General features: G+C 41.4%; 1 protein-coding gene across 1 annotated transcript in view; it reads right to left on the bottom strand.

The window, feature by feature from the left end:
- Positions 1–16004, bottom strand: part of STK39 (serine/threonine kinase 39) — a 1290321-nt gene that overhangs the window by 921934 nt on the left and 352383 nt on the right. The window contains exon 2 of the mRNA XM_086958759.1: positions 13597–13709. Coding sequence (XP_086814885.1) covers positions 13597–13709 — 113 coding nt within the window. The remainder of the gene's footprint in view (positions 1–13596; positions 13710–16004) is intronic.

Genomic DNA, 16004 nt, shown 5'->3' with positions numbered 1-16004 from the left:
TTTGGTTGAACTATCACCTGATTTTGTAGACCAATTCTTTGCGAGCCTGTCTGATACGATGTTCTCACCCATAGAGAAACAATAACTTTTGAGAAGCTTTCCGACACACGGCGTTCCCATGAACTCTGAATTCGGCCTTCAGTTTTGATCAACAAAAAAAACTGCCAGGAGCTTTGGTAAACTGATTTTTCTTTGAATTGGACAATTTTTTAATATTGACCCTTTCTTTTTGGCACGAACAATTCTTTGCTTAACGTAAAAACTATTCTTAGAGAACAGAAGCTTCACACTTCTATTTCTAAACACATCTAGAGACATAACAACATTACACCAGCCTCTAGCACACATATTATTACAATGCATTTTTATGTGATGATTTATCTCGCATTTCTTCTGTCAGAGATACTTCATGTGTAATTCTTTATGCATAATCGTTCATTGATTTCATATGCAATAATTTTTGAATGATTACTATGCTTTAAAAAACGTACAGTACCTAAATTCCATGTATTACAAGTACGCCTATTTCGAATGCATTTATGTATTTTGGGGTGGGCTATGTTACACAATGTTACACATGCATCTAATTGCTTAGTTTTAGTAATTTTGATGGACATGAATTCGTGGAGTGGGTGTCATGTGCTTATCTAGGTTCCTGATCGATACTGTGACCTTATGCCCCTATTCGGCTATAAAGCCCTTTATTCCCTATATTGGCATAACCGTTCAAGTATGATTTTCTGTAAAGTCATCTCTGGCCTCACACGAGCAGAGCCACAGAGCCACATTCCAGCATGACTCTCTGCTACTTCCTTTGCGACCAATTAGTGCAATGACAGAGCAGCAGTCACTATCTGATATTCCTAGATAACACTCCGAGTTCTTCAACAAGATAAAAACTTAGCAAACCTGGAAATCCCCGCTTGCTATGTTTTGATTAGTAATAGAACTCTAATGAGCAACTGATAGCTGCCACTTCCTAGTGACATCTTTAATTGACGTCTTATGTCCAGCAAACTTGCGTCAAACCCGGCACCTGTCAGGTATAAATATTACCAACGTTGCCTTAAGCAATGAGCGAACATGTTGCTGATGCCAGCTGCCTGCATGACCCCGTGTTGGTAAAAACTAGCACTCTGTCGCTGCAGCCTGCTATCCTGTGGTGGTGAAGCTACTGATTACCATTATCGCCGCTACAGCGCGACCTATGGTGCAGTACGCTTGAGGAGCCGTGCAGCCGTCCTCTGCGAAGACATCCAGCCCAGCTGCCCGCGGACGCTGTCACCCCTCCTTCCTCCAGACGCGCTGAGAGAAGCCGCTGCCTTTCTCGTGCAGAGAAATCCAGTCCCGGCGCTTCCAGTTTACCCTCGCAGGTGACTGGGATATCGAGAGAGACCCCTGAAGGAGATACCAATCCTCCATCATTCTATTCAGAGGTATGGTGTTGACTAAACCCTTAGAAGAGAATTCTTGAAACAAACCTTGGCAAAACCAACTTAACTTAAGCTACTTACTTACTCCCCCTTCTCACGTGTTAGGCCTAGGTCAGGCACACTGGGGTAGGCTTAGTTAGAAGCACCAGTTGAGTATGTTAGCCTAATGTATATATGACTGTATAAATGTTTTATTACTTTTAAACCATTGTATGGCTAAGAAACCATATCAATGCTTTTACAGTTCTATTTCGCTATTCTTATCTTACTGTACGTACTTTTCATAATAACAGTTATTGCAATTGTGGCAATACATTTCTCTTGTATGAGAAGAAAGACTGTTCAATAAATGTTAACCTTTATTGATACACGCCCGTCTCTCTATTCTCTACATACTGTGAAAGTAAACTGCACTAGACTGACTGAGTGAAATCTATGTCTATTGTTTCACACGACCCTAGAGATCGACTCTTGATCTGAGGAGCAAAGTTGTCATGTTGCACGGTTGTTGGAAAGCTGAATCCCTTCTTGTCTGTGCCAAGGAAGCTGATCACTTCCTATGCAGAGAAGAAAGTTTCCAGTGACCTCTGAGCTAGTTGGTAACACAACCCAATTAAGTTTAGCATAGTCAGTGGAGGCCTGGAATATAGCCAGTTCCACGTCGATACTACTGTTTATGTTATTCCAATGCGCAGGGCCTAGTGGGAAACTAGGAACTACACTACAAGGGGTAGGGGGTCTACAATAAACACTTTTGTAAACCGGAGACCAGAGTGCTTTCCTTATTTCTACATCGAAACGGATGCTGACATGTTTTAGAATATATATATATATATATATATATATATATATATATATATATATATATATATATATATATATATATATATATATATATATATATATATATATATATATATATATATATATATATATATATATATATATATATATATTAACAAAGAAGGTTGGAATAAATAAAACATTTCCTTGCCTCAAGCCGTGGGGTCCGCTTCTTCTTTTCGCCTTCGTGGAAGGTTTGTAGAAAATTGTGCTGATATATATATATTATATATATATATATCGTTTTTTTGAATATGTCACATATCGCTATTCTGCGACACAATATACCGTAACTGTTGCAAACATTGGGTATCCTTTATACATATGGTACTTGCTAAAATGAAATATATGTTGCAGGACCAATGAGGCTTGTATAATATAAATTCTTGAGATATATTTATTGTATATTATGTAAATATATGAATTTAAAAATTAACAGTATTTTTATATATATAGTTATTTATTTTTCTACAAAAATGAATGGTTTTAGAAATTTGATCTGTAATATATGAACTTGTGGACTCTTTTTTGATACCCTAAATTTAGTTCTTTGGTATATTGTAAATAGATGACAACTGCAAATTATGTTGGACATATGACTACAGATGGTAAACGGGCACTATGCCCTGTATATAGTTTTGTGGAGTATATCCCTTTAAATGCAAACGGGAGGTACCACTAACCATGTGACCAATGATGCTATTTAAGTTACTTCCTCCTTCCTAAACATGACATGTGATCAAGCCTCGGCTGAGGTGAAACGCGTCATGACGACTGGTGGGCTGTTATTCTATCACGAATAAAATTCACTGGTAACTAGAGCACGGAGTCTGTGGCTTTACTCAACTTTCGTTCCTGCTGCACGGCGTGTTACTGTTGCGCTGTGCTGTGCTGTTTCGAACTCAACGCAATATTTTGTACCCAACGAGACTTCCAAGGTACGAGTAAAGCCCCTCCTCTACTTGTGGCGAGAAGCGGCAGGAAGTAATTGGTTCCGTGACCCGGTGCCGGACTGTGTACTCCAGTGAGGAGGAAGCCGCGAGAAGCCCCTGCGGAATGGACACACACTGAACTTTGACTAAAGGAGCCGAATATCTGAACGTTACTGGGATATTTCGACATACCGAGCCAAGGTACGGAGGTCCAATATAACGCGGTGAGGAGTGTGCACGCATTTGGTTTCGGAGAATATCTCCCCTTGCCGAATTCGTTTTGTTGCCAGAATTGATAAAACTAAGCCATAAATCACCATGTCGGAAGCCGTGTTAAGGAGTAGGGAGCAGGCTGCCGAACTGGTTTTTGTCCGCCCGGCTGGGGGGGCAACAACGTCAACATCAGTAGAAAATGCTGCAAGCGCTATAAATCCAACAGCGCGTGATCTGGTTCGTAGATTGGAAAAGCTGATGAAAAAGGAAACTTCCAAATGGTGGGAGAATAAATCTTTGTCGATGTACCTGGATGTTGGCCGTGTGCCACGAGGCCTCCGGATTACCCTAGCTCCCAGTTATGAGACTCCGGATCCCCGCATGCTCGAGGAATGGGCTGCAACGAACTTAGAGTCCTCGGCCAAACTCATGAAGATTTTAATTCATTATGCCGAGAGTGACCGTTTAAAACTACAAGGTGAAATCGAGTCTGTGGAAGCGGAATTGGAGAAGCTGGGAGAGGATGAGGCCAGTTTGAAAAAAATGAGGGAGGAAATGGATTTCCGGCTGCAAAAAGAAGAAGAAATTATCAAAAAGCGCAAAGCGTTCAAATTTGAAAGGGACAGGTTGGACTACCTTAATGGGCGCATATTCACCTTTGCTAAAAGATTTGAGAAAGAAGAAAAAAATAAAGCACAATTAAGAGGCAATAATCGAACCAACCTTACAAAAGGAAACACCAGTTCTGCCTCTTCAATCAGCCTGAGCTCCACAGAAGGAAGCGATATGGGAGGTGAATTACAGAGTGTACCATTGGGGTTTACCGCGCCAACGCCTGCACAAGAAGTAAGCCGATTGTGCGAGGCCAGACGAGAAACTCTCAGATCAAGAGTGACGTTTGCGCAAACAGAAAAAGTGTCAACCGCAAACGAGCAGAGCGACGCAAGCGCCACAAAGAAAAGTGGAGCAACCAAAAAGAGGAACCAAGGGAGATGGTCGAACAAGAAACGGGGCAATCAAAAGGGAGCCCCTCAATAATTAACCTGACCAACATAGTTCTAAGCCCTAAAGAGACGAAAATACTTGGCTTGGGACTCTCCTATTGTCCACCCCAAACCTTTGATTATGCTGGAACACGCATGGATGCATACAGGTTTGTGAGAAAACTTAAACTCACTAAGTTCCACCGTCCGCGGCCAAAAAACAAAGAGAACATTGAGGCAATATCTTTGAGCCCTAATATACTAACAGCGGAAGATGCCCCCTCATTTGAAGAAATTTGGGAATTACAGACTGAACAAAATACAGCAAATTCGAATACAGCGCTTGGAACTAATCTGCCTAGCACCAACATGGAAAAGGCAGTCACACCATTTAAGCCAAAGTCGACTTTCAACCCGATTTCAGCCCATGACAATTTGGACATCTATCAGGATCTGATGACAGCTGACCTTAAAAAACTATACACTGATACCAACAAGAAACGACAAGCCGTTGCACGACAGAATCAGAGCTTTAATCTGTTGACCAAGAAATTGAAATCTAATGAAAATTTAGTGGTGAAGCAAGCAGATAAAGGGGGCAATATTGTCCTATGGGCACGTGATAAATACATAGCCGAGGCTGAGAAACAACTCGGTGATACTGCATGCTATCGCAAGACAAACATCACGGCAATCAAAATGGCTTGGAATGAAATCAATGCCAAACTTATGGGATGGCGCAGTTGTGGACTGATTTCAATGGATGAATTTAAATACCTAAAAAAAGAATTTCCTGTAATCCCCACGTTTTATCTTTTGCCGAAGATTCACAAGGATCCACTAGTTCCACCAGGGAGACCGATAATCTCAGCAATTGACAGTGCAACAGAAAACCTATCCAGGTACATTGACTTTTTTTTACAAGAATGGGTAAAGGGATTGAACTCATATATACGTGACACAACTGATTTCTTGTATAAACTATCTAAGCAAAGCTGGTCTGAAGATTACTTGCTGATGACATTGGACATCAATTCATTGTACACGTCTATCAGACATGTAGATGGCCTAAAAGCAGCACAATTCTTTCTAAATAAACGTCCCATGTACTACATGGAGCATAATAAAATGCTTATGGGAATGTTAAACATATGCCTGCAACAGAACTTTTTTACATTTGGAGGCCAGGCCTATCAACAACTAAGAGGGGTGGCCATGGGTTCTTGCTTCTCCCCCAGCTTCGCGTGTTTACACATGGGGCTGTGGGAGGAGCAAACCCTGATGGGACAGCACAGGGCGGCAATGGAACAACATGCAATATTGTACCTCAGATATATTGATGATCTGTTTTTTATCTGGAGGGGATCCAAAGAGAGTGCCGCTAATTTCGTTGATGGATTAAATATGAATAATTTAAATCTGCAATTTACTTCAACGATCAGCAATGTCTCTGTCAATTTTCTAGATGTTGAGGTATATGTTGCCAATGACAAAATAGAAACTAAGTTGCATAGAAAGGTTACCGCTGGGAACACGGTATTGCATGCTTCTAGTAGCCATCCTCACCATTTGATTCGTAGCATCCCTTATGGGGAGATGCTACGAATAAAGCGCATTTGTAGTTCTGAAGAAGAATGTAACATTGCCCAACTACAGTGTAAGACTCGCTTTCTTGAAAGAGGGTACAGTAACAAAATGATAGACGATGCCATGAGAAAAACAATGAAAACAAGAAGGGAACAACTATTAGGAACTTGTCCTGTCCCTACGGTTACAACAGAAACAGTGACCAGACCAATAGAAAAAGTACAATGTAGGGCCATTGTTACGTACAGCCAGCAGCATGCTGAGATACGCAGGATTTTCAGTAAAAATTGGAATCTCGTACAAGGAGATCCGATCATAGGGGATCTGGTACAGAACAGACCCGAGATCACTTTTAGAAAGTCCATGTCTCTAGGCAATGTAATTGTGAGCAATACCCTGGACGTCCCAAAGAAGTGGTGGGAACGGATTGCGGGCTTCAAAAAATGTCAAATCTGCAAAGCCTGCAAGCATGCAATCAATAAGACCCATTACATAAGTCCTTTCCATGAAAAGCCTATAGCAATCAAACAGAAACTGGGGTGTAAGACGGAATGTGTGGTATATGTGTTGGTATGTCCATGCGGACTACAATACATAGGAAGTACACGTCTCCCTGCCCACAAACGCATCCTACAGCATCTAAGAGCTATATCTGGGAAAGACCAAGCTTATCCGGTAGCGAGGCATTTCGAAAACTGTCACAAAAGCAACCCAGAGTTGTTAAAATACTATTTGGTGGACTCTGTCCTACCATTGAGGAGGGGAGGAGACAGGGACAGAAAATTACGCCTGCTTGAGACCCGATATATCCTCGAGTTTAATAGTAAACACCCTGGGGGGCTTAACAGCACGGAAGATCTGTATACCTGCCTATAAATGGTAGATGATTATTGTCAGCATTGTTCTTTTTCTGATTTGTTTGACTTAGATGAAACTTCATTAATATTTTTAGATCATGTTTGGTAACCTGTGAAAATCTTATCAAATAAGTAAAATGAATATTTTAACTTTTATTTTTCAATTGCACATTCACTTTAGTTTTGATTTATATATGCAACCCTAAGGATAGTAACGGGCTAAGGAACATACACGTGATAATCGGTTGCTTAATGTCTGGTTTACCTCCAACACCCACTTGGGTATTATCGTTTTTTTTAATATGTCACATATCGCTATTCTGCGACACAATATACCGTAACTGTTGCAAACATTGGGTATCCTTCATACATATGGTACTTGCTAAAATGAAATATATGTTGCAGGACCAATGAGGCTTGTATAATATAAATTCTTGAGATATATTTATTGTATATTATGTAAATATATGAATTTAAAAATGAACAGTATTTTTTTATATATATAGTTATTTATTTTTCTACAAAAATGAATGGTTTTAGAAATTTGATCTGTAATATATGAACTTGTGGACTCTTTTTTGATACCCTAAATTTAGTTCTTTGGTATATTGTAAATAGATGACAACTGCAAATTATGTTGGATATATGACTACAGATGGTAAACGGGCACTATGCCCTGTATATAGTTTTGTGGAGTATATCCCTTTAAATGCAAACGGGAGGTACCACTAACCATGTGACCAATGATGCTATTTAAGTTACTTCCTCCTTCCTAAACATGACATGTGATCAAGCCTCGGCTGAGGTGAAACACGTCATGACGACTGGTGGGCTGTTATTCTATCACGAATAAAATTCACTGGTAACAAGAGCACGGAGTCTGTGGCTTTACTCAACTTTCGTTCCTGCTGCACGGCGTGTTACTGTTGCGCTGTGCTGTGCTGTTTCGAACTCAACGCAATATATATATATATATATATATATATTTCCAGTGAAAAAACCATAGGTTTTACAGACGTTATAGTTAGGAATTAGCATTTAAAAAAACCTTTGAAATTCACAAAAAAAAAACCAATAGTTTTCAGGGACTCAGAAAGAACTGAGAAATTCACCTGTTATAGTTAACTTGCTCGCCCGCAATGCACTGCTGATGATGTCACATATTACATCACTCATGACATGGTCAGTGACATCACTCATGACATCACTGATGACATCTCAAATGAGGAGTCCCACCCACTTATTTCATGTTATACTGTTGTTTGTTCTAATAAACTTGCATTTCCACTTTTTGCGTTGTTTTAACAAAGGTTATTTTTATTACCAATAAATAAGTGAGTGTATAGGTCTTCTTTTTCAGACAACACTTGTCTGTAGTTTATTGTGAAAATCGTCTGTTTATAGGAGGTTATGAGGGAAAACATTTGTAATTTTGCGGTGCACCTCCCAAATATAAACCAACAGACTATTACATAAATGAAGCCTGCGGAATTCTACAACTGCAAGGGTTCTATGCGCGTATCACTTTACAACACCATGAGTACTGCCAGTGTGATTTCAGAACCAATAAGGCACAGCCTAGGACCACAGAGGCTTCAGGGACTGGCGAGGCCCACCCTGCATATTTAAGTAAAGCTTGGAGGGTGGGGATCCCCGGAATTCAGTTGTCCTCGAAGCCCCCCGAACAATTACTAAAAAATACAGGGGGAGGTAGCGACCCCCTAGGCTGCAAAACATCACTGTGCCCTCCTGTGCCTAATTTACATGTGAGATTAAGGTCCCCATTCCTGCAGAGACCCCGCAATATAATAATAGGATTGGCCACAGAACATTACCCACCCGGGGGCTCAATTAAATGAACAGGTGAGACCTGCTTCATTTTTTTTCCTCTCCATTTTTATCATTGTGGTATTATGGTTAACGGGATTGTTTTATTGAATTAACGGAGTCCGGGGCGGGGTTGGTTAGGACGGGGGCGAGAGATCGGGAGTGCGTTCAATTAAAGCCCTCCTCCATTTCCCCTCTTCGGGTGGGGTTTAATTTCTTTTCCTTTTTTCCCTGTTTCTTCTATATTTCGGGTTTCGGTTCTTGGGCGACAGGCACGCTGCTAGGGGGGTAGGCCATAGTCATCTGCAGGGGTGCAGGGTGGGGAGCTGGGGGATGGGAGTTTTGTTTTTTCTTTGTTTCTATGGCCCTTTTTCTCTTCTTATCTTCTTTGGCCTTTTCTTTCTCTTTTTCCGGGTCAGCGTAGTGGGTTCATTGTTTGGTCCATCTCTGCTTTCACATCTGTGCCTCAACTCTCGCGATGTTTCGGGGCCACGGGGCGGGCATAAATGTTGGCGCGAACCATAATAGTATGCTTGTTTATCCGGGTGTCGTCTGCTTTAACGCCACTGACCTACATGAAAACGAATTAACTGTGGACACACTGCTATTTTGCTCGCCCCCTCTTCATAGCTTGAGATATTGTACGGCACCTGATCCTTCTATTTTATATTATAAAATGAAACCTTTTGTATGCTGATTCCAATTTGATATGTCTTCCAACCAGTGCGCATTGTGGATGTGGCGGCTATGCTCCCCGGGAGGCTGGGTCTGAAGTTTTGATCGTAATATTGTGTTGCAATTGCTTAGGGGCCAGCCCTGGGGGTTGTAGGCCCGTGTTTGTATCTGGTTGAAAATGTCAAATAAAGGTTTTCAAAAATAAAAAAAAAAGAAACCTACCATGCACCACCATCCGCAACGAATCCCCACTGCAGCTGGAACAAGGTCACCAAATACCAGCTAATCACCACCCTTGACCGAGACCCACCAACCGACACCACTGACACAGCCGCCCGCAAACGCAGGCAATGAATCAAGTTCTGCGCTAATACTCTTGCCCCGATCAAGAAACCCTCAAACAGATGCACTGACAGAAAGGCCAGCTGGTTCACCACCATCCTCCAGGAATCCAAGCAGACCTGCTGAAGACTCGAGAAGAAGTGGTGCCACGAACAGACACAGGACAACCAGGCAGCCCTCAAGAACGCCAGCCGCAAGCACCACCAACTCATTTGAGCCATCAAAAAGTCCTCCTTCAAGGAACGCATTGACAATAATGCACAAAACAGCAAAGAGCTCTTCAACATCGTGAAGGAACTCTCCAACGCCAGCTCCAGCTCCAACAACATCCCACAGTCGCAAGACCTATGCAACTCCCTAGCCACCTTCTTTCACCGCAAGATCGCAGACATCCACGACAGCTTCAAGTTCCAGACCCTCCAGACAACCACCAATGCTGCAGACTAACCGCCTCCCAGCCACTCCAACCTCCTGCTCTCCTGGACCCACGTCAACGACAACGACACCGTTAAAATCATGAACACTATCCACTGAAGCTCACCAGCTGACCCCTGCCCTCACCACATCTTCAACAAAGCGAGCTCCATCATCGTACCCCATCTTCGGAAGACCAGCAACAGCTCCTTCGAGACCTTCGCCTACCAGGAAAGCTGGAAGCACGCCAAGAACAACGCCCTACTAAAAAAAAAAAAAAACACAAGGCGGAACCAAAGGACCTCAAGAATGCCCAGATGTGGGTCCCTTTCTCACTGTGCCTCTGGATTCAAGCTAGCCTGTCTGAAGAAGGATGACATACCCTGAAACCGGTCCCAGTATGCTTGTTTCTGGTCCAGGGAGGACCTGGCCTGGCAGTTCGGTCTAGACTGTTCCCATGAGGCACTGGTTCAAGACTGATTTGCATATGGCTGGGTCCAAACTGGGGTGGCACAGTGGGCAAAAGAACGATGTATTCAGATCTTTTGACTGGGGGAGAATGTTTGCATTGTCAGCATTACGTCCATCATTTGTTTGCTGATTGAGAGTTAGGCAGGAGCAGCACCTTTAACACCACTTCCAAGCATCCAGAACCTGAGGGGGAACAAATTGGAGTTTTAGGACTCACTCCAGCAGAGTCCAGGTGCAGAGTTCAAACCCTCAAGAACTTGTTATGCCCCTGCAGCTGATACAGGAGGATAGTCAACTTGCCCTTGGAGTCTATCCAGTGGTGATGGTCCAGTTCTCCTTCAGGCAGCAGGGCACTTGCACGAGTATAGCTGCTCATTCAGGTGAAGGCCAGTTATACCAGGTTTTAGGGAGAGAACACAAGCACTTTAGCACTGGCTAACAGGGGTAAAGTGCACGTCACAATCGAATTCAGAAAAAAAGTTTGAGGGAATACCACTCAAAGCATGTCAGGTCCATCACCTCACTATGGGAAAATTTAAATAAGCCTTTATGGTCTAAATTGTTGAGCAGGTATACACCCATAATATGGGGTTGTTTGCAATTCAAAATTGTGCTCTATCATAATTCCATCATCCTGAGTGTGTTGATATGTTAAAGAATTCTAGCAATATCTTGAAATCAATAGCTGCAAGAGGACTATTCAGCTTATGAGTGCAGTCTGAAAGATCTTTATGGCACATGAGATTGGTAACTGAGTTGGTGCTGGGGTTTACTAATACAGTGTGACCAAGAAGCTCCCAGTTGTATGCCAGAACACTCTGGTCTGTCTTTGGCAGCTGATCCATATTAAATCTACTGCAAATTCCTCTCTTTCAAGGAGGCTCAAGATGTAGACTGCTTGTCGATCCAAATGTTCTGCCTTCTTCAGGTGTCATTCCGACCATTCAGGTTCCATACTGAGAAAACGAAAAGAGCCAATGGGAATTCCCTCATGTGTGTTTTTTCACAGATGTTATGCAAGTCAGGGAAAGGAACTTTTTAAGTAAAATCGAGAAGCCCTGCATTTGGATAGGAAACATGTTATCATATGACTTTACAAAGGGAATATTTTTAACCTCTAAAACTTGTTGATAAAATGATTTACTAATGAAAATAATACTGCCGAATTATTCAGGTCACAAAATCTTAAGCAGGATAGACACTTGGTCTATTCAAACATAGTTGATAGAAAGACTATATACATTTTGTAATGGTGCCATCTAAAACAAGCATTGAAATGCAATTAAGTGAGGCTTATTTGTCTGGAAAAGCAGTTGTGTTTTTACCCCCTTAGTAGCTCTTTTAAGAAAATCCCATAACGAAACAACATCTTTGTCTATTACAATAATGGAGCTGTGATTAGGGTCTCTTTGATGAACAGACTGCACAAGCAGTGCCAAACTACTTCACTCCCAAAGAAAAGGGGTATGAAAGGTGTCAGAAGATAAATTTGTAATCGGTAAATAAAAAGAAAAACTATTCAGCAAAACATTTTATAGATACTTTTGACAAAGAACTAGTGATTTTGTTGCATCTTTAGGAAAGCCTCTGTACAAGCACACCTGTTATTCTGTGAACAAGAAAAAAGCATAGCTCAAACAGCATGTAATTAGGACAGCAAAGTCAAATTAATGAAAGGTAAAGGTGACTGTTGACTATACTATCTGGCACATGCATCAACGTAGGCTTTTGCGATTCCTAAATAGCGATTTTTAAGGAATCGCAATTTATGAATCGCAAAAGCCTATGCATGTAAGAATCGCTATAAAAATAGCGATTCCGAAACATTCCTTATTTGCGACTCGCAAATTGCTAGTCGCAATTAAGTAATGCTGTTTGATTCATTCCTATGGGCCTGCAGGCCCATAGGAATGAAGTGGAGATTGCATGAGCAATTTCCAAGTACCAGTAGGTACTCGCAAATTGCTCATGCAATTTCAAGGGTGCAAGGTTGTCAACATGACACCCTATTGCACCTTTGAAATGGATCTCTGCACATATGTTGCACACACACATGCCCTAAGGGCATGTGTGTGCGCAAAATGAAACTTTGAAAAATGCAACAAAAAAAAAATCAAAGTTTTAGCAAATTACCATGAAGTTCAACTTCATGGTAATTTGCTACTCCTATTAGCGAAATCGCTGATTGTTTAACTTTTATGCATTGCATTTAAGGAATCTCAAGTTGGGATTTCTTAAATGCAACCGCAATTTAAGGAATCGCAATGTAGAGATTCCTTAAAATGCGATTTTTGCATTTGGGATGATGCATCCCAAATGCAAAAATACCGGTGGCAGAGGGGCGGATTCTGAGAATCTGCCCGTTTGCGACCGGTATTTGGTTTGATGCATAGGGCCCTATGTCTACTATGTAACTGCAGACACCATGCACAAAACAACCACAAGTCATTTATCAATTACAATGATGTGTATCAGCAAAGTAAATACATCAGAGATTTTAGATCGAGTATCAATCTATGTGTCACATTTGCAGAATAACAAAAGAGCAACTTGGTGATTACATCACCAAAACCAAATGGGAAGACACATGAAACAAATTACCTATCATTGAAATGCAATCTCTTTGATGGACAGACTACCTAAGCAATGGAAACCGATGAAAAAAATGAAAATCAATGGCTGAAAGGGCTTTCCTAAAGCCCACTCTATCTCTGTACTACTTCTTATAGTACTGTTTTGAAGGATTGAAAACTTGAGGCCCTCTAGACAAACTAAACCTCTCTGTAGCCAGACATAATGAGTATTGCCTGCCTTTATTTTCGTTTCGAGATGTAAAGGTCCAATAGGTAGCAGTGGGAGTTTACCTCAGTGTCTCTTTCATTGCGCCAAATAAAACATTATCCAAAGGACGGAACAGCAATACGTCGTAAAATAAGAATATATTTGCCACATATTTTGTTAGGTGATACTGTACAAAAATACTGCCAAGAAAACCAGTGGAAATAGACAAAATACTCACAAGAAGCTCATCCATGCTTGTCTGGCATTTTTCAAGATTGATTCGCTTTATTGCCACTTTCTCTTGCCTGGGCACGCATAGGGCAGCCTGGACTACTGCTGTGGCTCCGCTCCCTAATATGTGGAAGGAAAATAATATTTTTAGTGTAAAGTAAAGTCTAAATCTCACTCTTCAAGCCTTTCCACAATCATCAGCCAATGGATTGCCTCACAGCATGACCACAATTATACACAATGTATATCACAATATCTTCTAATACACTTATTAGTGGCGGCCAGCATGGATCTGGTGTGAGGGAGGGTAAGAAAGTATAATTTTAAAAAAAAATCACTTATTTCCTCTCCGCTGTTTCCCACAATGTGTGTGCTACACAAAACAGAAAACAGCTAGGCTCCCCTGAGCCAATCACAACACTGCAATGTAGGGTTGTGATTGGTCTGAGCGCCGTGGTTCGGCGCTCAGGTGGGGACTGGGACTGGAGTCTGGGCATGTTCTCCATGCAGGCTGTGATTGCAATTTGCATAGAGGACATGCTAAAGTGCGCATGACTATTTGGCCGGCCCGAGAGGGCTGGTCGAAGCATCATGCGCACTTTAGTGTGCCCACCTCATCTACCTTTCTTTGTCAGCAGAGCAGCCCCGGCCTCATGCTGCCGCAGCAGGGAAGAGTACAATGATAATAACATTGCGTTATTATCATTTTATTTTTCCTTTCTTTTAATGCTGCACAGAAGCGGAGAGGCGAAGCTCCTCTGCCTTAGCGGAGGAGCCGCCACTGATCACTAGGGCTACTATGGCAAGGCAGTAACTTTCTGAATGAATTGCCCCTCTATTCAGTTAATACTTTAAGCATACTAGTTATTTTCACCCCAAATTTCCTAATTACTTCACAGACCCAAACCATATGCCAGGCTTTTACTTCTGTTTGACCACACCAGGCAGTTCGTGCATACAGACCATATGGGATATATTCTGTATAAAAAGTTACATTGTACATAATTAAATCGAGAATTTCGCAACACTTTGTGGGGGTATGCCAGTTTCTGGGTACATTTTGACCTATTATTTGCCCTGCCAAAAATCTGTCTCTAACTTATCCTACAAAGTGGTTAATGGCGCTCCTGTCATGCATAATAATATAATAATGCCCTGTAGAACCAGAAGGCTAATCTTTCACCATTCCCCATTAAAACAAGGAAACGTAGCAATTTGTGAGGCTGGCATTTTGGTGTATTTACCTTCCTAGTTCTTATGTAATATCTTTCCCCTGTACACTATGAGGTAGAAATTGCCCATTAGGGAGTAAAAAGGTTTCATCAGTGAGTCGAATGGTATTAGGGAGCAGCCTTTGAATAGACCTCCCTATGTAGTAATCCCCACCAACTCCAAAGGAATAAATAGTTCAGGTGTGTAGCATCCATGGCCCATTGGAGGTCCCCTTAAAGGGCATTTCTGAGGTGTAAGGGCACATCCTTCTAGCGTTCCAAATTAGGCTCTCGTAACAGCACAGTGCAGGTCGTATTTTAAGGTTATATTGCCTAGATACTCTACCTAGCGAATCAACACTGGTTAAGGTATTCAACTTAAGATATGTTCCAGTATTGGTGCAAATCGTGAACAGGTGAGCAAAAGGAATATTCACTGTGACTTTTGTGTACTGTTTTGTCAATGTGCTCAAGATTCAGAAGATTCCTCCCCCACAATTTAACGGATCATCATCGAAATGTTAGGTCATTACAGAAGGATCTGGGTATGCTTTAGAAGGCAATGGATGCACATACTGCCCCGCAGTCACTATCGCGATTCCTCTTGGCAGAAACGTATAAATTTGGGTTGCTTCCAATAGGTTCCTCCCACAGGAGGTATTCATTTTCAATAATAAGCAACGGCAATGCCATTAGATCTAACTTATAACTGAAAGTGCTTCCTAAGTCACTAATGAGCTAGGCACTCAATATTTTATTATACATACTATCTATTGTTCATTATTGCATCATACATCCATTCATTTACCCACTGAGTGATCAATAATAAAACATACACACCAACTCATAAAGCAAGAAAGGAAATTAAAAAGAGCAGAAGCAAAATAAAATGTGACTGCATAAACGTGCAACAAATAAGTCAGAGATGGATTAAACAAAGCAGTACTCTATCATCTTAGAAGGGTATTATGCATACAGAATATTTTTTTTAATGTTATAGCATAGCAGCCACATTTAGAATCATTACTTTTGCCATCTTGAAATGGCACAATACAATTCTACAGTAGCCACTTAGTAATCATTGCACTAGGTGGCTCTCTTGGGATGGTATTTTGCATAGTGTGTCATTGTTGTAACAATTCAAGATAGAGACCATGCTGTTTCCTAATGTGGTACTGATCCTGGAATGGTAAATCTAAGATAC

The sequence above is a fragment of the Lissotriton vulgaris genome, chromosome 2_1 (assembly GCF_964263255.1).
Source record: "Lissotriton vulgaris chromosome 2_1, aLisVul1.2, whole genome shotgun sequence".
NCBI lineage: Eukaryota > Metazoa > Chordata > Amphibia > Caudata > Salamandridae > Lissotriton > Lissotriton vulgaris.
The sequence above is the reverse complement of the archived record's forward strand: the minus strand, read 5'-3'. Positions and strand labels throughout refer to the sequence as shown.